At 45.6% G+C, this 27309-nt stretch overlaps 1 protein-coding gene across 2 annotated transcripts in view; it reads left to right on the top strand.

Annotated features, from left to right (window-relative positions):
• Window positions 1-10267: 10267 nt before the first annotated feature.
• The window catches only part of PISD (phosphatidylserine decarboxylase), a gene marked incomplete at both ends in the record, with an annotated part of 31857 nt that continues 14815 nt past the window's right edge, over window positions 10268-27309 (top strand). For both annotated transcript variants that reach the window (XM_084254447.1, XM_084254448.1), the window contains 3 exons: window positions 10268-10332; window positions 17189-17268; window positions 20617-20792. In XM_084254447.1, coding sequence (XP_084110573.1) covers window positions 10268-10332; window positions 17189-17268; window positions 20617-20792 — 321 coding nt within the window. The remainder of the gene's footprint in view (window positions 10333-17188; window positions 17269-20616; window positions 20793-27309) is intronic.

Consider the following 27309-nt stretch of genomic DNA (forward strand, 5'->3'; position numbering starts at 1 on the left):
AAGTGCAGTCGAAAGACATGTAGCGTTTGCCTTATTTGGAGCCTAAAGAGCTCAGAAACTCATGCTGTGAATCCCAAAACTCAGCGCTCCTCCAAGAGCTGTGAAAATCATGACACTTTGTCACAATTTTGCCTGAGGGGGTCTTTCCTGCAGGCACCAGAGCTAAACTGAGGCAAATTCCAGATCTACTCTCTGGTCATAGCCCTCCCCCCATGGCTCATTCTCTGCCTGCCAGGCCAGGAGCAGCACAGAGTGTGCAGGACTGAGCAGCAGGTCCAGGGCTCTGGTGCAGCCTAATAGAACGCAGAGCCAGCCTTCCATATCCAGGCTGGGATTCCATCTCAATCAATACCATGTACGTAAAGATCCGCGAAAGACCAACTTTTAGGCATTGATCCTTTTCTCCCATTGCGGGGAAGTATGCAGTTGGTGCTTTCTTTAATTCCCTTGTTTTGTTTTGTTTCTGTAAGCTTTTCCCCTGGTATCATGGAAAGGACCTCTTCAACACCACGTTGTGGGTGGCTGTATCCAAAGTCGAAATAATTGAACAGCGGTGAGGAGATCATGCAAGGGAAGGGCTCCTCGCCACAACTGAACTTCTTATGTAAAAAGCTGGCTCGGGAAGAAGGCTTAATTTAATCAAATCAAATCAATGTTACTCTCTAGCTACAAATTGAGCAGCAAAAGGCTATCCTGAGGGTCCCCGTACAGCCCACCATCAGACACAGCGTAGTCTCAGATTTGATGCTTATTGTTTGTGTATCTTCATGAGCCCCTCTCTGGTGCTGAATTGGATTTGAATTCTTGGTGAGAGGCCTCAGCATCTCCTTGGGCTGGTCTGGGCCAGTAAATAGCTGCCTGAAGTGTTTATATATTATCATGGTCAATAGTTCAGTGAAATTTGTACATTTTTTGGTAACATTGGCATACATGATGCCCCTGCAGTTCCTTTTCTGTTTGGTAGTTTGTGACTCGAAAATTCCCACTGTTATGTGTGTTAATTTATGAAAATAAATTTTTTTTGGAAAACCTTTCAAATAACTCTCGACTGTTATTTTGTTCTTATGACTAGTAATAAGTTAAAGTTTCACCTCTAATGTCATAATGTTTATATTTAATGGACAGTCCAGAGATAACAGTTTAGAAACAAGCATTATTTTCAAAGTGATTTGGAAATCACTTTGTCTTCACAGTCCTGTCTTCTGAGGACTGTCCAGTGCTCAGAACACATTTAGCACTCCACCTTTTGGATACCCTTCGAAGCCTCTTTAATTAAATTAAAAAGTGAAGCTTTTTAGGGCCTCCCCGGTGGCGCAGCGGTTGAGCGCTGGGTTGCGAAGCTGCCCGCAGCGTCTGCGGCGCCGGTTCGATCCCCCGCCTGCTCCCCGGCCACCGGAGGAGGGTCCCACATGGTGCGCAGACCTCTCCTGCCGCCCGCTGCTCCCCTCAGCAGTGTACTTCGGTCCTTCTGCCTGCTCTGCTCCCCGCTCTGGCTCTGGTGAATTCTCTCACCCTCCCGCGCTTCTGACTGTACCCAGTGCATGTATAAACAAAAACAAACAAAGAAATAAATAAATAAGTAAAAGCATGCCTCTATTAAAAAAAAAAAAAAAAAGAAAAAAAAAGAAAAGTGAAGCTTTTTAAATTTACCCAGTGGTGTCAGCTCGTTTCTTGTGTGGGAAATTTGATGTTTGGAAACATCCAAAACTCATTAAGCTCCAAGTCATACCCAATAAATTGGGTGGGGTTGCTGACCAAGGATTTTTTTTTTTTTTTTTTTTTGCATAGGCGTATAGGCCAGAGGAGCAGGGGGTGAGAGGATTCACCAGGCACATATACTGAAATACACTGCTGAAGGGAGCAGCAGGTAAAACAGGAGAGGTCTGCTGCGCCATGTGGGTAGCTCCCTGACCAGGGATCACGCTCAGGCTGTAGAGGTGATAGCGCTGAGACTTAACCCATAGGCCACCAGGGAGACCTCCTGAGCAAGGATTCTAGGTGAGGTTTTTAAGTGGTGTGACTTTTCTCATGATGGTGGGGTTGGGGGGCGGGAAAGTGGTATGTCTTTAGATTGAAATATATTTCAAATATTAGCAACATGTTTGGAATAAGCTACAATAACATGCTGAGAATGAGAAGACTACTTGGTATGGGGTATGTTCATTTACTTTTTGAGAGGTCTCTTTTTATCACATTCCCTTCCCAGTTGTACGCTAGTTTCAGCTGTGAGTTCAGATTCTCAATTCTCACCAACTGAACCTAGTGAGAGGACAGATGAAAACATGGCACCCTGACACCACACGGGTGTACTCCAGAAAGAAGTGTAATTCCTGGATGTTCTTCCTCTGTCCAGAAGAAGAGGAGAGCCCAGTCCGTTCTTGAACTACAGTCAAGAATTGTGTCCAGGGCTTCCCTGGTGGCCCAAGAGGTTAAGACACAACCTATGAAGCTAATTGCCACTGCAGCACGAGTTCAATCCCTAGCCAGGGAGCAACCTACTTGGTGCAGCAGACCTCTCCTGATTCGCCTGCTGCTCCCCTCAGCAGTGTATTTCTTCAGTCTGCCTGTTCTGTTCCCCGCTTTGTCTCTAGCGAATCCTCCACCCCACCCCACCCCCACACTTGTGGCCTGTACCCCAGCTCTTGAATGCATAAAAATAAATAAATCTTTAAAAAAAAAATTGTGTCCAAGTAATCTTTCACACCCCCAGAACATTCTGCCTGACAACTTTTTCTGCTTGTTAGGTTTCACCACTACTTGGAGGAGAATAAATAAAATTTTTGTTTATTTAGAGGGGAACTGTCAATTATGGCAGTTTTTCTTTAGCATGTGCCATGACCAAATTTTTGCAGTGGTGGGGTTGCCTGAAAAGAGCACTTACTTAAGAATCTTCTATGGTATCCTGCCCTCTTCCAGTGATGGAAACTTATTTCTGCAGTTCCTTTTGGGATTTCTCTTGAGAAGAGTTGTAGAAAATTCCTAATTCTTCAAGAAACTTCCAGTTCTAGGTGAGTCATATCATCTTTTTTCAAGCCTCCTGTGCTCTCTGCTTCTCAGATGATAAGTTTGCTTCACAATTCACTGAGGAGATAGAAGGAGTTTGAGTAGAACTCCCACATAGGCCTTTTTTTTTAAAGATATATTTATTAATACATAGAGGAACTGGGGTATAAGCCAGAGGTGCAGGGGTGAGAGGATTCACCAGAGACAGAGTGGGGGCAGAACAGACCGATTTACTGAAATACACTGCTGAGGGGAGCAGTGGGCAAGACAGGAGAGGTCTGCTGTGCCGTGGGGGAACGAACTCATGCTCTAGAGGCTGCGGATACCTTCATTGTGCTGAGGCTTAACCCCCTTGCGCCACCAGGGAGGCCCTGTAAAACATAGTTTTTAAAAAAAAAATTTTAAGATTTATTTATTTATACAAGAACCAGTGTACAGGCCAGATGTGTGGGAGGGTGAGAGGATTCACCAGAGACAGAGCAGGGAACAGAACAGGCAGACTGACTGAAATACACTGCTGAGGGGAGCAGCAGGCAAGACAGGAGAGGTCTGCCGTGCCATGTGGGTATCTCCTCGGCAGGCCAGGATCAAACCCGTGCTGCAGAGGCCGTGGACATCCTCACAGCACTGCCCTCAACCACCTGCGCTACCAGCGAGGCCCTAAAATAATTCTTTTTAATGGCAAAAGTACTTATATCTCACAATATCCATGATGCAGCTCAGTCACCACTGTCCACAGTTTGCAAAACTGCTTTGAAAATGGGAATTTAAATCATGGTTATTAGCCTATTCTTTAAATCCTAGGATAATTCTGCCCCCTAGTGTCAGCAGAGTACTGGTCAATAACCTAGTAGCAGGGAATAATTCACAATTACTAGGTGCTCTGAAATGGTCTTACATCATTTCATCCTTATGATTCCATGAGGAAAGCTATTAAGAAGCATATTATCAGTCTCTATGTATTCATAGTTTTTCCTGTCATTTTCTTAGAATTGATTTCTACCTTTATAGCATTATGGTCAGGGTGAGTACTTGGTAAAATTTCATTCTTTGTAATTTTATTAATTGACTTGCATCCAAACATATGGTATATTCTTGAAAATGTTTCATGTGCACTTGAAAAAAATGTGTATGCAGCAGTTTTGGGGTGGTGTGTTCTATGGATGTCTGTTAAACTTATTTAGTCTAGCTCCTCATTTGAGGCTATTGTTTATTTAGCCTCTCTTGTGTTGATCTGTCAATAGCTATAAGTGGGATGTTAAAATCCCCTAGTAGTATATTGTTGTCAATATTTCTCTTTAGTTCTGTTATTGTCTTATGTATCTTTTTTTAAATTAATTTATTTATACAAGCACGGGATACAGTCAGAAGTGTGGGAGGGTGAGAGAATTCACCAGAGCCAGAGCGGAAAGCAGAGCAGGCAGAAGGACCGAAGTACACTGCTGAGGGGAGCAGCGGGCGGCAGGAGAGGTCTGCACGCCATGTGGGACCCTCCCCAGCAGCGGCCGGGGAACGAACCAGCACTGCAGAGGCTGCAGGCAGCTTCACAGCCCAGCGCTCAACCACTGCGCCACCAGGGGAGGCCCTGTCTTATGTATCTTGATGCTCCATCATTTAGGTCATATATAATGTTTGTTATTTCCTCTTATTTTATTAGACCCTTAATCATAATATAATGCCTGACCATCTCTTATTACCTTTCTTTTTTTTTTAATTTTTTTATTTATTTATACAAGTACTGGGTACAGTCAGAAGCGTGGGAGGGTGAGAGAATTCACAGAGCCAGAGCAGGGAGCAGAGCAGGCAGAAAGACTGAAGTACACTGCTGAGGGGAGCAGCGGGCGGCAGGAGAGGTCTGCGCACCACGTGGGACCCTCCTCAGGTGGCCAGGGAGCAGCCGGGGATTGAACCGGCGCTGCAGAGGCTGGGGGCAGCTTTGCAATCCAGCGCTCAACCGCTGCGCCACCGGGGAGGCCCTTATTACCTTTCTTTTTAAAAAAAGATTTATCTTTATTTTTTTATGCATAAAGGAACTGGGGTATATGCCAGAAGTGTGGGGGGTGAGAGGATTCACCAGAGACAGTGGGGTACAGAACAGGCGAATCTACTGAAATATACTGCTAAGGGGAGCAGCTGGCCAGACAGTAGAGGTCTGCTGTGCCATGTGGGTCACCTCCCTGGCTGGATATCAAACTTGTACTGCAGCGGCTAGCGGAAAGCTTTATTATGCTGTGTCTTAACCCCTTGCACCACCAGGGAGGCCCCCAGTCTAAGTATCTTGGATAGTCTCATATCACCTTCCACTTCTAGGCTATGTCTGAGCACTAGATGCAGTGCCGGGGTTTGATTGTAGTTTATACAGGGTCACTCCTGAACAAGTCAGGAGTTGTTCATTTTTATTTTCTAGAACAGAGTCTTATCCTAGGATGAATATATGTCTATAGTTAGCAGGTGCTTGAACTCTGCTTAATTAAAGTGTTGTTGTTTTTTTTTTTTATCTTGGTTTTAGCCAGAGGTGGGGTGGGTGGGCAGTGGTAGTGGCAGGTGTTATCCCAGCATTGAGCTTCAAGTAGTAGCCTCCTCTTTGAGGAGACACAGGTGATCTGACCTGGTTCTCTTTGCTGGTTTGGACTAGCTGGTTTATTTTGGGAGCAGCAGGCTCCAGTCACTAATCATCACTCTGTACCCTCCATTCTATAGTTCTCTAATGGTACACCACCTGTGGATGCCAACTCTATGTATCCTTTATCCAGCACTGTGCCTGGTCTCCAAAACTCCTGATGTTGGCATGTGCGTCTGTGAAGGATTTTATGGAGCAGCCTCCTCCCAACTCCTGCAAGGGCTGTAGTGCTCTGGTATCACTGCAAACACTGCTCAATTAGAGTTTTTTCCTATCCCTTTCTTCTGGGCAATTCCCACTGGTGTGTACTGCAGTAGTCTGTTTTTCTTTCAGGGGTTATTAGCTTTGGCTACAATCTGGTTGTGAGTATATGGAGGAAGCCAGCCTGGCCTCTTCACTCTGCCACCATCTTGCCGGATTCTGCTTCCATCCATTTTGCACTTCATTTTGAAGCGCTCTTCCTCCCCTCAGTTTTGCGTTACTACTCTCAATTGAACATTAAAACCAATTCTATACTTTTTCCCCCCTCAGATTTTCAAAAGCCAAATGGGGAAGTGTCTTCTAATACAAAACCTGATGCCTGTTAAGCTCCTTTATGAGCTGGTTATGTTACATGGCAGGGAGAGGGGCAGCCCAAATCCCACAAACCTGCCTATTCTAAATGGGTTCTGCCATCCACCGCATCAACACAAAACATAGGAGACTTTAATGGGAAGGAACTTTAATACAACTAGGAAACAATACAGGAAAGGCAAAGAATCTAGTTTCTAAATCAAGCACCTGAAGTTACCCGTCCCCTCGTGGTAAAACTCCATCCAAATGGGATTGGCCCAGAGCCTGCCACAAGTCCAAAGCAGAAAAGGGACCCACAGAAAAGGGTCAGAAACAACCAGACAAGCCCAGAAGGAAAAGAGCAAAATCAAAATCAAGATAAAAGCTGCCATTGTCACCTCCCCACGGGTCTCACCCACATCTGTGTCACCCCGTCCACGACCAAAAGGCAAGCAGTTTCTTCACATGTCTCTCTATTCCATGTGCCTCCTCCAAGTCTCCTCCTGGCTCTCTATAGGGGCAGGAATGGACACAGTGCAGGTTTTCTAGGATCCCATGCAGAACGGGTAAAGGAGGAGTGAGTCCTCAGTGGTTTTTGCAGGTCTTTTATTGGGGTTCACCAGGCATATGGCAGGCAGGGGTGCTGGGGGGCCAGAAGGCTGGCAGGCCTCCCGGCCCCCAGCAAGTCTTCACTCTATCTGGGCTCTCCGGCGTTCTCTGCTTCTCTTGCTTCTCTCTCGGCTTCTTGGCTTCTGCTGGCATCCCCATGACGCTGCCCTTAAAAGCCCAGTCTTAGCCCAGGTGAATCCCATCTACCTATGCGCACACCCTACTCCAGGTGCCCGCCATCAGGCATGCATTCAGGACCGCAAGGATCCATTCTCTATCCTGATGGCGGGAGGGCAGAAAAGCCTGACATTTTTCCTTACCCTACACTCTCCATCCTGCTTCCTTCCTTCTCAGTCTCCTCTGCAGCTTCTTCTCTCTGCTCAGCTCCACCCTCCATTTGGGTGGGGCAGGGACCTGGAACCTCCCCCTTTTCTGGGGATCACCCTGTTAGTTATGCCATACATGGGCTTAAATAACCACATAGAAATAATTGCAAGCATCAGGTAATATATCCCTCTTGCTGTGTCAAATGTCTGCTGTCCACAATAGGGCTTAAAAGGAAGAAGGTTGTAAAGGCAGGACAGGACACAGTGCAGGTTCTCTGATCCCATGCAGACCAGGTAAAGGAGGAGTCAGAGTCCTCAGTAGTTTTGCAGGTTTTTTATTTGGGGTTCACCAGGCATATGGCAGGCAGGGGTGCTGGCTGGGGGGCTGGGAGGCTGGCAGGCCTCCCAGCCCCCACCAAGTCTTCACTCTATCTGGGCTCTCTGGAGTTGGTTCTGCTGCTTCTTGGCTTCTCTTTTGGCTTCATACTGCTGCTGCTGCTACTGCTGCTGCTGCTGCTACTGGTGCTGCTGGCGTCCCCCCGTGACGCTGCCCTTAAAAAGCACAGTCTTAGCTCAGCTGAATCCCATCTACCTATGCCCACACCCTATTCCAGATGCCCGCCATCAGGCATGCATTCAGGATAAGAATCCTGATGGCGGAAGGGCAGAAAAGCCTGACATTTTCTTTACCCTACAGTCCACCCTCTCAGGGTTTTCTGCCATATAGTCTATATATATATACAATTTTCTTATCAAACAAACAATGCAGCCATGGCCCACTAAAGCAAATACATCACAACAAAATACAACAGAACACAAATAAGTCCAGGCAGGGCCCCAACCAAGTGCAAAAGACAATTATTGGTACCAGCAGATAAGCCACCAAATCTGCCGAAGGCACTGCTCATACGAGGAAGGGGAAATCATATCTACTATATCACACCAGGAGCCGTCAGGCTTCCTGGCCTTCTCTGGCTGTAGTCTCGGCTACAAGGCACACACAGCATCCACCCCCAGGATGCACTAGCTCTGGGATTGGCAATTTTATTCTGTTGGGGGTAATCGCCAATCCTCAGGGTTTCTGTCTGCAGTCGCTCCAACACTCGGCCTTCATGGCCACCAATGCGACTCGCAGACCCCTGCACTCAAGCCAACCCACTGCACAAGCACGTGGGTTGGGGACCAAAACTCTACATTTGGCTTGGGCTCCACCCCAAGCCACGTTCCCCACCCGTCCCCCAAGGACAGGTTCCTCAGCTCCTCACCCTCACTCAAGAATGAGCAGGGCATCACCCACAGGTGATTTTACGAGACTCACAGTTCTTCAGCATACTAAGGCTGCTTAACAGCCACTCAGGGCTTCTCAACTTAGCATCAGTACCAGCTTTTGCCTTCTCAGTTGGCTTTTCTCCTCCACCTGGCTGCTGGGCATAACAGGCTGCTTTTGGCCATCTAGGCCCACTGGCCACCCCCAGATTCCCATCTCCTGGGGTTTACAAACAAAACTGTTCCACCCCCAGGGTCCCAAAACATATCAACCTGCAAGGTCCTCCGCCTTCTGGCGGGATTGTCAGTCCAAGTTCGTCAGTCCATCAGTTCAAGTCCATTGGCCTCTCCCTGATTCAGCAACGGTCTGCTGCCTCAGGGGTCATTGGCTGGTCCTTTCCAGTGTCATTGTCTGGTCCTCGTGGGCGTCTCCTTCATGCCAGGTCCCGTCCTGCAGCTCCTGGACAGTGTCTACCTTCTGTACCGCCATGGCGCCTCCAGCGTCGTCATAGGCACACAGTCTGTTCTCCTTAGTCCCTCCAGGTCTTCGGAGGGCTCCATACCCGTCTGCATGGATCTTGCCGACTTACGCCAATTGTAAGGGCTGGACTGGCCGCAGTGCAGGTTCTCTGATCCCATGCAGACCGGGTAAAGGAGGAGTCAGAGTCCTCAGTAGTTTTGCAGGTTTTTTATTTGGGGTTCACCAGGCATATGGCAGGCGGGGGTGCTGGCTGGGGGGCTGGGAGGCTAGCAGGCCTCCCAGCCCCCAGCAAGTCTTCACTCTATCTGGGCTCTCTGGAGTTGGTTCTGCTGCTTCTTGGCTTCTCTTTCGGCTTCATGCTGCTGCTGCTGCTGCTGCTGCTGCTGCTGCTGCTGCTGCTGCTACTGGTGCTGCTGGCATCCCCCCATGACGCCGCCCTTAAAAAGCACAGTCTTAGGTCAGCTGAATCCCATCTACCTATGTCCACACCCTATTCCAGGTGCCCGCCATCAGGCATGCATTCAGGATAAGAATCCATCATCTATCCTGATGGCGGAAGGGCAGAAAAGCCTGACATTTTCTTTACCCTACAAAGGTTTAGCTCATGATTCTGGAGTCAAATATGTCTGTTCAAATACTGGCTTCCATTTTACAGCTGCATGCTTTTGTGCATATTGATTACTCTGAGTCACGCTTTTTCTATCTTTAAAATGGGGATAATGCCAAGTCAGGGCTAGCCGCTTGACTTGTCTCTTTCCATTAAAAAAAAAAAAGAAAAAGAAAAAGCAGATACTAATGAAAACTGATTTTCTTTAAACTCCGACTAGGAGTCTCTGCAGAAGTAAACTTCCTCACACCAGTGCTTCTCATTTGGCGACTAATTTCTTTTGGAGGTGACCCAAGACCCCTTGCTTCTGGTCTCTCTGGCAGTTCAGGGCGGGAGGTAAGAAGTAGACCCAGCATGCAAAATGCTCAGAACAGCCTGGCACTCAGGAAGCGCTTAGTAAAATGGCAGCAGATAATGCGTGAGAAAGAAAGATACTCGAGTTGGAGTCCTGTCTCCTCTACTAACTGGCTGGGTTAAACGGGTAGTGCTTTCCCCCTCTATGAGTTAGCATACTTGATGCATTCGAGGACCTTGGGCGACTCGGATTTTCTAGGCATCCGCGGAAACGCACGGCAGAGGGACAGACTGGCCACGGTGCACCCAGGCCCAACGCCCGCACCTGCCCAACCCCTCCCGGAAGGTTCCACGAGAACCAGGAGGTGGGCGGGGGCGCACCGGAGGAGTGGGCTCCACGCACAGCACCTGCGTTCCTCATTGGCTCCGCGAGCGCTGGGTTATGACGCCACCCGCGTGCGCCGCGCCTGTAAAAGGGGGCGTGCTCCGCTCCAAAAAGAGGAGGCAAGATGGCGGCGTCCGTAGGCCAGAGGTGTCTGAGGTGCCTGCGCGGGACTACGCCGCGGCGGAGCAGGTACAACTGCGCGTAGAGGCGACCTTGGGGTGGGGGCAGCCGAGGCCAAACCCTGAGCAAGAGAGAGAAACTATTTCTCCTTCGCAGACTTGCCCTGAGGAGAACTCGAGTGGAGACGGAGTCACCTTCATCTCGAGCTCCAGAGCAGGTGCGGCTACCGCCGCGGAGAAAAGTCCAGGTGTAGTTAGAATCTGGTCCGACTTTTTTGAGCCCTCTCTCGCTCTGCCCTTTCTAGCTCCCTGGGAAGGGCTGATGCACAGGGGATCTGAAAACCACATGGGATAGGCTATGTTGCAACCCCCGTCCCCGCCCGAGGCGAGGCAGGGCTGGACGCCTTGTTCTCAGGGATTTATGTTTCTGGAAGGGGCAGCGTGATGTACGAAGAGCCCTGAATGGGAATCCGGCGACTTTCACTTCGGAGTTTGCTCTTTGAAGACAGGAGTTTGGAGCCGGTAATGTCAAAAGTCTTGCGGAATTGGGGTCATGGCTACTCCGGTGATTCCCAATTCTTATTTTCTTAGACCTGAAAGAGACCTAAGGGGTCATCTAAGTCTAGCTTTTTGGACTTGGGAAAATTGAGGCCCCGAGAGAGGGAGGATCTTGCTCAGTTTAACCGAGCAAGTTAGTAGCAGAGCCAAGGCTGGAACTTCTTTCTCCTGCCAGTCAGCTCCTTTCCAGGGCAGTCTACCGTGAGGACATTTATTATTTAAAGATAGGCTGGGAGTGTTTGGACTTTAGGAAAATGGATTGAATGTTGGATATCTTCTACACCGAGTCAGCTGCTCAGTGTCATTTCAAAGAACTAAGGTTTAAGAGTTGCAAGGTTACTTTGTGATTTTGTTAGTGTTGACCAAAACTTGCGCTGTAATTATAAGTGGCTTATTGTAATTTGGGGAGGTAAAAAGGGCGCTGGATTTGGACTGAAAGGGAACAGAAACATCACTGGCCCTTGCCCATCTTCACTTTCCACCATTAACTCTTCAGAATTGGCGTAGCTCTCCCAAGACGGGCTCTGCGATGTGGTGATAATAATTTATGGTTTGGACAGGAGGGTCTCTGTGGTTTCTATGTTATTATGGCTGTGCTGTTTATGAGTCAGCCAAGAATTCATCTAAATTATGTCATGAGTTGGAAAGACTGAAAACATTCCTAAAATATTTTTTAAATGATGGTGAGGAGGATGGATTCATGCGCCATCATTTAAAAAGGGAGAGAAAAAGGTCATACTTTAGTACCAGTGTAGGTAGATAAAACTGAATTTATTTATTTAAAAAAAATTTATTATTTATACAAGCACTGGGTACAGTCAGAAGCGCGGGAGGGTGAGAGAATTCACCAGAGTCAGAGCAGGGAGCAGAACAGGCAGACGGACCGAAGTACACTGCTGAGGGGAGCAGCGGGCGGCAGGAGAGGTCTGCGCGCCATGTGGGACTCTCCTCCGGTGGCCGGGGAGCAGCCGGGGTTCGAACCAGCGCTGCAGAGGCTGCGGGCAGCTTCGCAACCCAGCGCTCAACCGCTGCGCCACCGGGGAGGCCCTAAAACTGAATTTAGAGCTGAAAAAGACCTGATGGGTCAGACCTGACCCATCAGGTCTCTTTCATTTGGGTACAATACAAACTCTTAATTTTCTCTTATGTAGAAAGAAGATAGAAACTACATTTATTTTCAGAAAGCCCAAAAGGCTGCATTTTCGTTAATTTAAGGACAGCAGTGTCTATAAGACAGATGAAGCCCTCATTGCAGAGATTTTTTTTTAAAACAGGGTGATATATGACAGGTGGTAGAACAAAGAGAAATCAGCATTTTGAGTGACAATTTGAGTGACATGTTTCCCAAATTTATTTGTTAAAAGAATGGAATGAATGTTTTTAAAAACATTCCCAGATATTCCTCAACCTTGATGCCAAATTCACATTTAGTAGCAGTTGGTTGGGGCTCTGGCAGCTGTGTTGTTTTTTCTTTTTAACAAATGCCCCAAGTGATTCCTAGGTTTAGGCAAGTATAGACATGGTACCTGGGGAGTGGTTGCTTGTGCAAAGCTAATATTCCAAAATATTTGACACCCCTCCTACTGCAAACTACAGGAACCATGTGGGGATGGGGAGAGGTGGGTGGGGAAAAGAGAGGAATGAAAAGGTTCTTGAAGGAGACCTTGTGTTTAAAAATTTTATAATTAAAAAAATACATAATTTATTGAAGAGGAAACACTAGTAAATACAAGGTAAGATGCAAGATAAAACCTTTAAGAGGTCTGCCAGTTCATGTTTAGAACTTTCACAACTTTAGAAAGTAGGAGAGACATGTTACCATTAGTTGCAATGTTAAAAATGTTTTATAATTATAATAGAGTGAACTCTGGTCATAGAGAATGGATATCAACATCCCAGTGTGCCAGCCGAATATCAATGCTGTTACTTTTAATAATAGTAATTAATAGGTGCCAGGCTTAGGATTTTACATGATTGTATCACATACTCCTAATGAGCTAAATCCTGTTAAAGGTGGAGAAACTGAGGGAGGCTTAGAATTAGTTTAGAATTTTCCCAAGGTCACGTTGCTAGTAAGTGGCAGAACCGGGATTTGAGGCACACATCAGACTTGATACTTAAACATGGACTTTAATCACCTGCTTGCAGGATGCCCACATGAGTTCACCTTGTAGCAGGGAGTGCTGATTGAGTTTATCTGTTCATTTCTCTGGGATTTTGTCTCACTGAGAAGATTGACAAAACCCTGCATCATCGAGGGATAGCAGGCAGTAAACAAATAAGTGAACTTATAAATCTATTCTTTGCAGGTAATAGGAAGTGCAATGAAGGAAAACGAAGGAAGGTACTAGAGTTTCCTGAGGAGGAAACATTTGAGCAAAGAACTAAATGGTGAAGGAGTGAGTCACATGGTGGGTTGTGCCCAGTAGAGTAAACAGCACATGCTTTAATGTAGAAGGGGGTATAGGTGTGGTGTGTACAAGGTGTGTCGAGAGGAATGAGTGAGGAGCAGAGGGAAAGCAGCAGAGATCTGCGAGGTCAGCAGGTACCAATTACAAAAAATCCAGTCTGCTGTTTTGAAAAGTTCATTGGCTGTTTTGTGGTGAATCGGATATAGAAGACCAAGCATTGAACCGGGGAGAACAGGATGTCACAGTCATCTAGTCAGTCATCAGGTGGCTTGGGCTAGGGTGAGAAAAGATGAGTGATGGGCAGGATTGAATATATTCTGAATGGAGAGTCTTGCCAGTGGATTGAATTTGGGTAGTGATAAAGGATTTCCGGATGTGTCCTAGGGTTTTCACCTGTGCAGTTGGGTAAATGGCGGTCCCTTTTTCTGAGGTGGCACATTAATTATAGTAACGCTGCCTCTATAATGGGTAAACCAGTGATTTAACACAGTAGAAGTGTATGTCTTGCTCTTGTAAAGCCTTCATGGGTGCTCCTGATTGGCAGGACAGCAGTGATTCATGGACCTAGTCTCCAGTCATCTTTTTTTTTTTTTTTTAAGATTTATTTTTTTATTTATACAAGAACCGGGGTACAGGCCAGATGTGCGGGAGGGTGAAAGGATTCATCAGAGACAGAGCAGGGAACAGAACAGGCAGACTGACTGAAATACACTGCTGAGGGGAGCAGCGAGAGAGACAGGAGAGGTCTGCCGCGCCATGTGGGTATCTCCCTGGCTGGCTGGGATCGAACCCGCACTGCAGAGGCTACAGACAGCTTAACAGCCCTGCGCTCAACCACCTGCGCCACCAGGGAGGCCCTCTAGACATCTTTAACACATGTTTTTGCAATGTCTGTATCAAGTAGGCTGAAAGGGGGAAGTCTGTAGTAGATGCCTGGGAAGCCTGAATGGTCCTCACATTGGTAAAAACTCGATTCCATGACCGCACCCTGTTGTAGGGGGATCTGGGAAGAAAAAGAAGCTGATTTGATAAACATCTGATTAGCCTCTGGACTAGTCTGGGGCAGCAGCAAGTTGAGGGTGTAGTATAAGAGAAGATTGGTTAGGCTTTTACACTGCTGTCCTCTGTGGCTATCACCTGTGGTCTTGAATGCAGGAGGTGCTTGGGCTCAGGGCGCTCATGTCTGATTGCGGACACCTGGAGTATGGTGCGGGCATGCATAAGTGGGCACAGCTGCGTTTCAAGGCTGAGGCTATAAGGGCAGCATCATTCAGACAGCTGTGGTGAAATGGCTGCAATAGGATGAAACTACAAAGCCAGAGAGCCCAAAGTGAAAGAGTAAAGATTGCTGGGGGCTGGGAGGCCTGCCAGCCTCCTGGCCTGGCCCTCTGATCTCCCTGCCTTGCTAGCTGTGGGCTTGCCCCGTAACAGTTGGCGTAGAAAGAGCATTAAAGCCTGAAAAAAACCACTGAGAGATCCTTTATCCATCTGCGCAAATTGATAGAGAACCTGCCCTGTGCTTCCTGTTGCAAAAAGGGGAGTGTCAGGAATTCTGCTTTTGACAGTTTCAGTGTAAGATGACACAAAGTGGGGATGTTGGGTAGCCAGTTGGAAATATGGATCTGGAGGTCTGTGAAGGAGCAGTGAGGAACTCATCATGGTGTTGCCGTTTAGAGTGATGAAATTGGACCAGCATCTCTAGGGAGGGCATAGACAGAGAAGTAGGAACCATGGCAATATTTTGAAGTCAGAAAACAAAGGAGAATCCACAAAGGAGACTGAGGTGAGACCAGAGGTATGAGGAAAGGGTCCTGGAAGCCAAGTGAGGAATGTGTTTTAAAAAGGAGAAAAGGGATCTCTAGTGGCAAATGCTGCTGAGAGATCAGGTAACATGAGACCCAAGAAATGTGTGTTGGTAGCATGGAGGATATTGAAGACTTCAACAGGAAGGGGCGTGATAGGAGGAAAAGCCTTGGTTGAATGAGATTAACAGTGGGAGGTGAGGAAGCAGCTACAGTGAACATGGTTTTTTTAAGAGCTGGTGAAGAAGAAGAGCAAAAGAGTGGAATGGGAACTAGAGAAGGATATATGGTTGACAGCGTGCTATGTAAGATCATTCGGCATTTATATGGGGAGAGGAAAGATCTAGTAATTCAAGACAATGGTGCATTGCCATGTATGTATTTTAGGACTGGTGCTGCAGCAGTGTAAAGAAAACCCAACTCTGTGCTTTCAGGCAGCAAAGAGGACCCATGTCCAAAACCAACTGCCTGAGTGCCATGCTTCCTGGTACAGTGGATAAACACAAATGGGAGTGAGTGTTGCTCACTGGCCTTTAGGGGTGACAGTTATCATGGTCCCATGCTTTTTCTCCATGCAGACCTATTTGTCAGTGGGAAGATCAGGTTTATCACATTAGCCATATTTGTTTCATGCTGCAAGAGAATATTTTTATATTAAAGAAATTTCAGGCAAAAAAAAATGAAGGTTTCAATATATGATAATGTTCACAGGAAACCAAGGTAGACATTAGCTGCTAAATACCCATGAAAGTAAATATTGTATAAAAGTTGTAAATGCAGTTCCATTTTCCACATAAAAAGCAATATAGATATTTATAATAAATTAGTACTTCTTAAATAAAGGGCCCCAAAGAAAAAAAAGAAATGCTTACTGACAAGAATACAGTTTCTTTATTGCAGGTCAATATTTGGGGAAACTGAAATGTTACCTGAATTGAAAGTGACATTTGTCCTTTGATTAACTAAAAAATTCATTGATGCTTTACTTGCTGGCATAGCCATTTGATACTGTTCAGTTTCCCTGGGTGAAGAGGAGACAAGAGAAACTGAGTCAGAAATAATATTTTCTTAGAGCATGAAGCTATGAAAGTAATTTTTTTTTTTTCCAGGAATGTTTGAAACCTATTCTGTCCAAGTAGTTTTTGTGGCAAAAGTAGGCACAAAAGATATTCAAAAATGCTAGATCCATACTTGACATAGATTAGAATAGTTCAGGCATGGTTGGTTTGTGTAATTTTTTTTTCCCCCAGGTCATTTAAAATGTATAATTTCCGGGCCTCCCCGGTGGCGCAGCGGTTGGGCGCTGGGTTGCGAAGCTGCCCGCGGCTTCTGCAGCGCTGGTTCGATCCCCGGCTGCTCCCTGGCCACCAGAGGAGGGTCCCACATGGCGCGCAGACCTCTCCTGCCGCCCGCTGCTCCCCTCAGCAGTGTACTTCGGTCCGTCTGCCTGTTCTGCTCCCCGCTCTGGCTCTGGTGAATTCTTTCACCCTCCTGCGCTTCTGACTGTACCCAGTGCTTGTATAAATAAATAAATAAATAAATCTTTAAAAAAAAAAGAAAAGTTTTAAAAAAAAAATAAATAAAATGTATAATTTCCACGTGCTGAAATCTTAGATTCCTCAATGAGCCAGGGCTAGGTGTTTGCAGGCTGTGTCAACGCTTCTGCGGTGCGGAGACGTAGACTTTGTGGGGGAGCACCAGTGCTGCTGCTGATTGTGATCTTGCACTTATTTGAGGAAAAAAAATTACCTTTTTATTGTGAAATAGTTTCAGATTTGCAGAAAAGCTATAAAAGTAATACATAGGATTCTTGAATGCGCTTCACCCAGAATCACCAAATGTCGACTATTTGCCTTTTTTCATTCCCTCCCTCCCTCCCCTTGGCCCTTCCTTCTTCCCCTACTCACTCACGTATGTATAGTAATAATATATTTTTCTCTGAAACGCTTGCTGCCCCTGTACTTTTAAGTATTGCAGCCTTTTTCTTACAGGGACATTGTCTTACATAACCGCAGCACAGTGGTCAAAACTAGGCAATTAACATTGACACAATACTGTTATAGAATCTATAGACTATTCAAAATTTGCCAAATGATCCACTAATTTTTGTAATTTAAAAAAAATGTTTTAATGGTTCATTTTCGCTTGGTTATAGCCTCCTTCACTGTGAAAACACTGTCCTCAACCATTTCTCACAATCCTTGTGGAAGCTGCCTCTCAGAGTCTTTTGCACAAGTAAGTAATGATCAGTGGTGGCTGTGCCTTCATTTGTCCATCCGTAAATTGGGATAAACATTCCTATGTGAGAATGAAATGATGTGCTGTGAGAGCCTGCATGTGTTTATCATGGAGCAGTAGCTGGCTATTACCTCATCCTTTTTACTGTGTGGTGCTCATCGTATGCCAGTACTGTTTGGTGGGACATTGAAGTGGTTTCTGATCCTTTTCTACTTCAGACAATTGTGTGGTAACATAATCTTTGGGCATCTTCAGGATAAAATTTCAGTGGTAGAATTGTTGAATCAAAAGGTTTATGTATTTTATAATTTGATATTTAGGCCAAATTGCTCTTCAAAGAGGTCGTCCCACTTCACACTCAAGAAGTACATATGCATACATCAGTTTCCCACACATTCACCAGCACTGTGGGTTATGAACTTTTATTTTTTTTAATTTAAAAATTTTTTTGGGGGGGACCCTCGCCGGTGGCTGGGGATCGAACTGGCGCTGCAGAGGCTGCGGGCAGCCTCGCAATCTAGTGCTCAACCGCTGTGCCACCGGGGGGGCCCTGGATTATGAACTTTTAAAACCTGTTAAGCAGCTATTTGAACCCATAAAAAATGTGTGTATTTATTACATAAATACCTTTTTATCATACTGCTATTTTTAACTGTCTAATAACAGTACTGTGGGAATAAAATGAGAGGTTAATGAGAACAAAAATAGTAGTTAATAGGAGCACATCTGGGTGTTACTTATTTAGTGAGGAGTTGCTTGCTGCAACATGTAGGAATCATAGGAAGGAGAACCTCAAAAATAGGGCCATACTTGGGTCTGCTGAAAAGCAACCTCTGTGCTTTCATGAAATGATAGACCCAACCCAGGTGGTCAGGAGAGGAGCGCGCTCTGCTCACTGCTTCCTGTTGGAAAGTTTAGCAAGCCTTTGAGGATGGAAGACCAAGCCCCATAACTAGAAGAAAGGTCGGCTGAGACTAGCCGTTCTCGGGTGCTGTCAGTGCAAGGAGAATACAATAGTTCTTTCCTTACCAGAAATTTTAGAAAGAGAAAAAGTTTCTTGCCTTTTGACAAGTCTTCATTGGCCAGAGGCAGAATGTCTAGTGGAAGGGTCCACTGGGAATAGTTAAAAAGGTGGGAGAGGTGAATGGTGGCCACACTTGCACAGTAGAAAAAGAAACAGCAGTAACAAAAACCAGGTGTGGAGACAGTGATGGAGGAAACAGGACAATTTCCTCTCATTGGAAACCAAAGGCAAGACAAGGCTATGCTCTTTGGTTTTACACAGACTGATGAGAATTCAGATCTTGAAATCTTGAATTGCTAACAGCTTTATTGTTGTTTCATTTGTGTGTCGTTAAACATACCCTATTAAATATGCAATTCAGTGGTTTTAAGTAATTCAGTTACAAAACCATCACCACTAATTTTCGAACATTTTCATTCCCTGTCCCGGCCTTCTCTCCCTTGCTTCCCCCCCATAACAACACTTGACCCATTAAGCGGTTGCTGTGCATTTCTTCCTGACCCCCCCGCTGCTAGCAGTCACGAGTCTACTTCACGTCTCTATCGGTTTTCCTGTACTGGACGCGTCATGTAAATGGAATTAGACAGTATGCATCCTTTTGTGACTGGCTTCTTTCGCCTTTTCAAGGTTCACATTGTAGCATGTGTCAGTACTTCCTCTTTGTTATCAAATAGTACTCTCTTCGTGAGGATGTACCGCATCTTGTTTTTTTTCATTCATCAGTTGATGGACATTTGGATTATTACCACTTTTTGGCTATTATGAATAATGCCGGTATTGAAAATTCATGCCTAAGTTTTCATGTAAATGAATGTTTTCAATTCTTTTAGATATACACCTACGAGCAGAATTGTTGGACCATATGGCAGTTTCATGTTTAATTTAAGGAACTAACAAACTGGTTTTCAAATTGGCTGCCCCAGTTTATAATCCCAGCAGCACTATGTGAAGAGTCATGCATCCTTGCCAACACTTATCTTTTATTCTAATCATCCTAGTGGGTGTGGCATAGTCTCATTGTGGCTTTGATTTTCATTTCCCTGATTACTTGTGATCTTGTTTTGGTGATGTAGCAAAATACCACAGACTGACTAGTTTAAACAGTAGAAATTAATTTCTCATGTTTTGAAAGGTCCTCGATCAAGGTGTCGATTGTGTTCTTCTATGGGCTGGGAGATAGAATTTGTCCCATGTCTGACTTCTAATGGATTGCTGGCAATCTTTGGCTTTCTTGGTCTTTAGAAACATTATCCTGATCCCTGCTTTCATTCTCATGTAGCCTTCTGTGTGTCTGTGTCCAAATTGTTCTTTTTTGTATGGATACTAGTTAATCCTATGGTTAGGATCCATCATAGTGACCTTATTTTAATTTTTATTTTATTTATGCATATAAGAACTAGGATGTAGGCTAGAGGTGCAGGGGGTGAAAGGATTCAACAGACAGAGTGGGGAGCAAAACAGGCAGATCTACTGAAACGTACTGCTGAGGGGAGTAGTGGGTGAAACAGGAGAGGTCTGCTGCGCCATGTGGGTAGTTCCCTGGCTGGGGATAAAACTCATGCGGCAGTGGCTGGCGATAGCTTGATAGCGCTGACTTTCACCCCTGTGCCACCAGGGAGACCCCTTATTTTAATTCGATTACCTCTGTAGAGACCTGATCTCCAAATAAGGTCATATAGTCTAAGGTACTATGGGGTAGTTGGGACTTCACCATAAGAATTTTGGAGGGACACAGTTCAGCCTATAACAGTTGAGCATCTTTTCATGTGCTTATTGGCCACTTCTATATCTTCTTTGAAAAAATGTCTATTCAAATCCTTCATATATTTTTAAATGGGGTCATTATCTTTTTATTGTTGAGTTATAAGAGCTTAGGAGATTTTGTGCTTGACAATACTAGTGTTCAATCAGAATTGGACCTGAGTTGTAAAAGTGAGGTCAAAGTCCTGGCTGTGAAATGGTCCCGGCTTCCAGTCCTGTACCCGTTGGTGGCCAACTGGGCAATCTTGGTTATTTTCTTGATCTCTTTGTGATTCATGTTTCTATCATAAATTCTGTCACTGTGGTGGCAGTCGAGATTATGTTATATTCATAGGAAAGATGTGTGCCCCTTACTTACTGACACAATTTGGAGACAGAAGCATTTTAGAAGTGACTCAGGGTTGCCCTGCCTGTCAGAGCACATCCCTTCAGGTTACAGTCACCTTTACTGAGTTTCTAAGGTGCACTGATGTTTCCTGACCCTTCTGTTGGTGCTGTGTTTGTGTGACTCATCCCTACCCCTTCTCTCCAGCTCAGAACTTCTCTATTTTTTGTTACAGATGCCAGAAAAGTCCACACTGCCCCTCCTCGATCCTTGTTCATGCTGCGCCCCTTGCGCCTTCTGTTTGTGACCGGCAGTGGGTACGCAGGCTACCGACAGTATGAGAAGTACAGGGAACAAGAACTGGAGAAGCTGGGATTGGAGATTCCACCCAAACTTGCTGGTCACTGGGAGGTAGGAATAAGGTGGCACCACCTGGAGTTCTTATTCAGCACAACTGTCACTTTTGAAACTGCCCCACTGATGAAATGTTTGAAAAAGTGAATTGTACTTTCATGGAGCTTATGTCTCCAAGTGACATTTTGGCCAGATACAGAAGTACATACCTTCGGCATTGAATCAGGCTCTCCTGACTTACCTTTGGGTAGAAATTCCTGCTGCTGAAATCCTCGAGAGTTCATGCCTGCTGTCAGGGCTGGCGTGCTGGCCATCATGCCCTTCTTAGTCGGAGCAGGAGCTGAAATGGTTTGGCTTTTGTGATGTGGACTAGTTCTCACCAGGAACCAGACTGAGATAATCAACTTCCTTTATCATTATTGCTCAGAACACTCCCCCTTGATGGGGGGGATGGGCAGGGTCATAGAACTGTGCAGGCACGGCACATAGTGAATGGTCTTACTCCTTTGTGCTAGGGACACCGCCTAAATCAGTTAAACATTCAGTAAATATGAAATGGAATAATAAGGTGTAAGTTTTAAAATGACCTTATCAGTTATGGCTTTTTTTTTTTTTTTAAAGATTTACTTATTCATGCATACAAGAGCTGGTGTACAGGCCAGAGACACGGGGCTGGAGGGGGTGGGGGGGGTGAGAGGATTCACCAGAGACAGAGCGGGGAACAGAACAGGCAGACTAACCGAAACACATCGCTAAGGGGAGCAGCGGGTGAGACAGGAGAGGCCTGTTTCGCCATGTGGGTTTATCCCTGGCCGGCCAGGAACTGAACTCGTGCTGCGGAGGCCTCAGATTGCCTCATAGTGCGGTGCTTAACCCCTTGCACCACCAGGGAGGCCCTGACCTTTTTTTGGACACCATTTAACAAAATGCAAGAGGACAAACTCACCTTTATTTTTTGGCTTGTCAGTAAGTTTAAGTCCTTGAGAGGTACATTATCATGCAGCTTCTGTGTCCTGTGCCCTTGGCAGGAAGGCTGCTTTGGAATTTGGCCTGAACTAGGTGGCTTCCCCAGGCACGAGTTGCCTTTCCCCAGATGACTCTAGTTTCATTCAATTTGCCTCCAGGAGTCACTGTGGTGTTGTTTGCTTTGTACATGGAAACACTTCTCTTGCCTAGATTGCATTCTGTTTCATCTCAAGCATAAACACCTTCTCTTCTAAGAAGAGCTGTGTGTTCCCTCTGGTTCTGGGGACCTCACTTGTAGCCAGAAAAAATGGCCTCGAACCAGAGCCTTCCAGCCATATTTTAGAAATCCTGCTCGCAGCAGGCCTTAGTTATTCGCCCCCATGTTCGGCCTCAGTGATAATGAAAAAGATGAAACGTTAATAGGCCCTGATAGCCTCGAAAAAGTCTCTACTTTCACCCTTTATGTATTTGGACTGCTGCAATTTGGGTGACCTCAGCCACTCCATATCACAATTCAGCTAAATCAGTGGCCAGGTCCTGAGGGGAGCCCCAGCCATGCTCCCTCATAGCTGTGTGACCTTGGGAACGTCACTGTCCACCTGGTCCTCTGTTTTCTATCAGATAGCACATTGGATTGGAATATGACGTGATTTTCTTCCAGCTCTAACAGTTTACCTGGATTCTTTGTTGACGTTGACATTATAGGCGCTCTTCAAAACCCCTGTTTTGAATTTCCATTTAATTCCTCTTCCTCCAAGAGAATCAATCCTCTGTAAGGATTTCAGTTTAGTTCTGACCATCCTGCGACTCAGTCTACTGGCTGTACAGATCCAGATGGGACCTTTTCCAAAGAAATACCTTTCTACATGCCGATGTGCCTACCCTTTGGCATGTTCAGAACACTTGGGTTTTATAATAACCTATCTTAGACAAGAGAAAAAGGTTTTACACAACCTTTTGGTGAAGAGTAGCTGCATAGATGTGGGCCACACTCTCAGAGTACGCTGTACTCTGTTTATTTCCCACGATCTATGACTTCTATAAACATACCCTGTGCTTTCAGACAAGTGAAGTACTTGTTAGACTGTGATTATATGATCCCACTCAAGTGTTACAACCAAGCTGGCTTCTCTCTGACTACCGATTTGACAGACTGACTCACCCTGTGACGAGCTCACACTGTCAGCAAATTCCTACCCGTTTCAAAGATATCCCAAGAGAATTTAAATTTGAAAGAAATTTGCTACCACCAAAATCATCAGAGACGTATGTCAGTAGTTTTTAACTTCTACCATTTGAGAGTTGGGATTACTGCCATGTATGAATTAACACGTGACAGATGATAGATTGTAAAGAGGATAGCATTGATTGATTTATAAATTCTGGGGTCTGGATAGTGACAGGACACTGGAGCAGAGGGCCTAGAGCAGCAGGTGGTCTCAAACCCCTTTTGGTAGAAAGCAGCACTTAAGCTAGATACTGTTCTTTTGTTTGAGTAAAATGGCCACAGAACCCGGATTTCTACGTAGGATACCAACATTTCACTTTGGGAAATGAGAAATGTGAAGGGGAAATGGTCTGTACTCAGTTGACATGATAGGATTTCAAGAGAGGCAGCAGACTGTGGGGGAGAGTTCCCCTCGACCCTACTTAATCACTGTTGTCTCATGAAAAAATGAGGGAGAATCTCCATCTGGCTGATTGTCTGAATTGTTGGGGAGCTTTTAAAATGGTAGGTCCTTTGGTCTCCCAGAGATTTAGAAAGTTTGGGTGTGCCTCAAGATCACTCCCCTAAGTGATTCTGATAAGCCAGATTTAGGAACCAAGGGAAGATAATCTCTAAGTTTTCCCCCAGGGCTCTGTTTTTAAGTGGCAAATGAAAATTTCTGGTGGTGGTTTTGCTGGTGTATAATTCTTTCATCTCCTGAAACCAAGTCTGGCACTTACAGAGGTGATTGAAGAAAGGCTGATAGTTAACTTCTGAGATGAACCGCATTGGCATGCTGATGTGTTGAGGTGATTGAATGATTTTGTTTACCAAGAAGTGTTTTCTGGACTTCCAGGATATAGACATGGGTCCAGGACCAGTGGAACCTTCCCCTCACATGAAATATTGATTCCTGTTAGCGCCTGCTGGTTGGGTTACCAGCAGGAAGCCTTTGCTTCCTTCCCCATCTTGTAAACTTCTCTTGTGCCTGAAAGCATTTGGTTATCCCTCTTAATCAGAAAGCCTAAGAGCGTGGTGGTAATTGGGCCTCCCTGGTGGCACAAGGGGTTGAGACGCAGCCTGTGAAGCTGTCTGCGGCCCCTGCAGCATGAGTTCGATCCCTGGGTGGGGAGCTACCCACATGGCACGGCAGACCTCTTGCCCGCTGCTCCCCTTGGCAGTATGTTTCGGTCAGTCTGCCTGTTCTGTCCTCTGCTCTATCTCTGGTGGGTCCTCTCACCTCCTGCACCTCTGGCCTATGCCCCCGTTCTTGTATGCATAAATAAATAAATCTTTAAAAAAAAGAACATGGTGGGAATACCTTATGTCAGTCAGCTCACTGAGGTGGGCAGGGCAGATGTCAGAGCCATTTCACAAATGGAAAGCCTACTTGGTGACAGAGTAGGTTCCAGAACTTAGCTTTGGGGACACCAAATCCCATTTTCTCTCAATGAAACGACATTGCTAGTAAAAGCTATTCTTAGTACAGAAGTTAAACTGATAGCAAGAGCTAGAAGCAAGCTCCCTGTCCACCCAGATTTGCTGTATACTTGAGGCACCTCCTTCTCTGAGGACTCTGTTTAAAATGTGAAGTGAATTTGGGGCCTCCCTGGTGGAGCGCTAGGCTGCGAACCTGCCTGCAGCCTCTGCAGCACCGGTTCGATCCCCGGCCGCCGGGTGAGGGTCCCACATGGCGCGCAGACCTCTCCTGCCTCCCGCTGCTCCCCTCTGCAGTGTACTTTGTCAGTCTCCCTGTTCTGTTCTCCACTCTGGCTCTGGTGAATTCTCTCACCCTCCCGCGCTTCTGACTGTACCCAGTGCCTGTATAAACAAACAAACAAACAAACAAATAAATCTTTAAAAAAAAAAAGTGAAGTGAATTTGAGTATACTGACTTGAAAAGTTGTCTGTGATAATGCAGATAAGCATTCATATCTGCCTGGCCTGCCTGCTAGTGATCTTAAAAAATTCATATCCATACCTTTCCTTTATTTAAATAGGTGTTTTTTTGTTTTGGTTTGGTTTTTTTTTTTTTTGTAACAACATAGAAGAATTCATACTGGAAAATCTTGCTACCCCATTCACTGCTGACTGTACTCTGGGATGGGGAGAGGGGACAGCTCTTAGGAGGAGGGAGCATCAGACTTTTTTTAAGATTTATTTATACATAAAAAAAACTGTGAGGTATAGGCCAGAGGTGCGGGGAGGGGTTGGGGTAGGGGGTGAGAGGATTCACCAGAGACAGAGTGGAGAGCAGAACAGTTAGATTTACAGAAATACACTGCTGAGGGGAGCAGTGGGCAAGACAGGAGAGGTCTGCTGTGCCATGTGGATCAGCTGCCTGGCTGGGGATTGAACTCATGCTGCAGTGGCTGCGGTTGCTGATAGCTTCATAGTGCTGAGACTTAACCCCTTGTGCCACCAAGAAGGCCCTCCTCTCCTTTTTTTTTTTAAATAAAGATCTTATATATTTATTTATGCATACATGAGATGGGGTATAGGCTAGTGGTATGGGGGGGTGAGAGGAATCACCAGAGACAGAGTGGGGAGCAAAACAGGCAGATCTACTGAAACACACTGCTGAGGGGAGTAGTGGGTGAAACAGGAGAGGTCTGCTGCACCATGTGGTTAGTTCCCTAGCTGGGGATCAAACTCATGCATGCTGCAGTAGCATCAGCTAGCTTCATAGTACTGCGTCTTAACCCCTTGCACCACCAGGAGGCCCCAAGTATAATGAAATATTAAGATGAAAACAATGATGATCCATAATCCCACATGAACATAGCCTTTCTAGGCTTTTGGCTGTGGTTTGGACTCTGGATTGTTAACATTTATTATTAAAGAGACAGCTCAAAAGTTTTTAAATAAAACATGATGTAGATTCAAGTTTGCTACTTGAAGATGGCCTCTGTCCCGTTATTAATTTCATTCCCATTGTTCAGAAGCATTTCCAGAAAATCTCTCCAAATATACTTTTGTGTTATTCAAGGTTGACTTAATTTTCAGCCTACTTTACTGAGATACTATGTTATATACAATGAGATAGACCCCTTGAAAGCAAGTAGCTCCTTGGTTTTTGATCACTGTGCATACCTGTGTTATCATCACCATGCTCAAGAAGAGAACATGTAGAGTTTCAATCTGATCTACTTTCTGTCACTATGACTAGTCTTTTTTTTTTAAGATTTATTTATACAAGAACTGGGGTACAGGACAGAAGTGCAGTCAGAGGATTCACTAGAGACAGAGCGGGAGCAGAACAGGCAGACAACCGAAAACACTGCTGAGGGGAGCAGCGGGTGAAGAGGAGAGGTCTGCTGCGCCATGTGGGCATCTCCCTGGGCGGCTGGGAATTGAACCTGTGCTGCAGAGATTATGGACAGCATCACAGCGCTGCACTCGACCCGCTGCGCCACCAGGGAGGCCACTATAGACTAGTCTTTTAAGACAATTTATATAAAGAGAATAATACATACCTGTTACTTGTGATTAATTTTACTGACTATAGTATTGAGATCCATTCTTGTTGCATATATTGAGAGTTCATTCCTTTATATTGCTGAGTAGCATTTCATTGGGTAGATGTACTGAAATTTTTTTTTTAAAGATTTATTTATTTACACATAAAAGGATAAATTCATTTATCCTTCATGCCATAGTGGCTGGCCGTAGCTTGATAGCACTGAGACTTTAACCCCTGCGCCACCCGGAAGCCCCTCTGCAAAATAATTTTTTTTAAAGATTTACTTATTTATCCCTACAAGAGCTGCGGTACAGCCCAGGGGTATGGGGGGTGAGAGGATTCACCAGAGACAGTGGGGAACAGAACAGGCAGACTGAAATACACTGCTGAGGGGAGCAGCAGGCGAGACAGGAGAGGTCTGCTGCACCATTTGGGTAGCTCCCTGGCCGCCCAGGGATCGAACTCATGCTGCAGAGGCTGCGGATTGCTTCATAGTGCTGTGCTTAACCCCTTGCACCACCAGGGAGGCCCTGCAAATTAATTTTAATCCATCTATTGGTGGGTAGTTGGATTGTTTGCATATTTTGACTATTCATAAGTCAATATGAATATTTGTGTGTGTCTTTTAAGATTTATTTATTTATGCATTCGAGAGCTGGCGTGTAGGCCAGAGGTATGGGGAAGGAGTAAGAGGATTCACCAGAGACAGTGGGGAGCAGAACAGGTAGATTGACTGAAATACACGCTGAGGGGAGCAGCAGGCGAATCAGGAGAGGTCTGCCGTGCCATGTGGGTAGCTCCCTGGAGGGCCAGGGATCAAACTTGTGCTGTAGTAGCTGCAGACAGCTTCATGGGTTGCGTCTTAACCCCTTGCTCCACCAGGGAGGCTTTGGACATTTGTTTTTCTCTTGTTTGAATACTTAAAGTGCAAATACTTA

The sequence above is a fragment of the Talpa europaea genome (genome assembly GCF_964194135.1).
Source record: "Talpa europaea genome assembly, chromosome: 14".
Classification (NCBI taxonomy): Eukaryota; Metazoa; Chordata; class Mammalia; order Eulipotyphla; family Talpidae; genus Talpa; species Talpa europaea.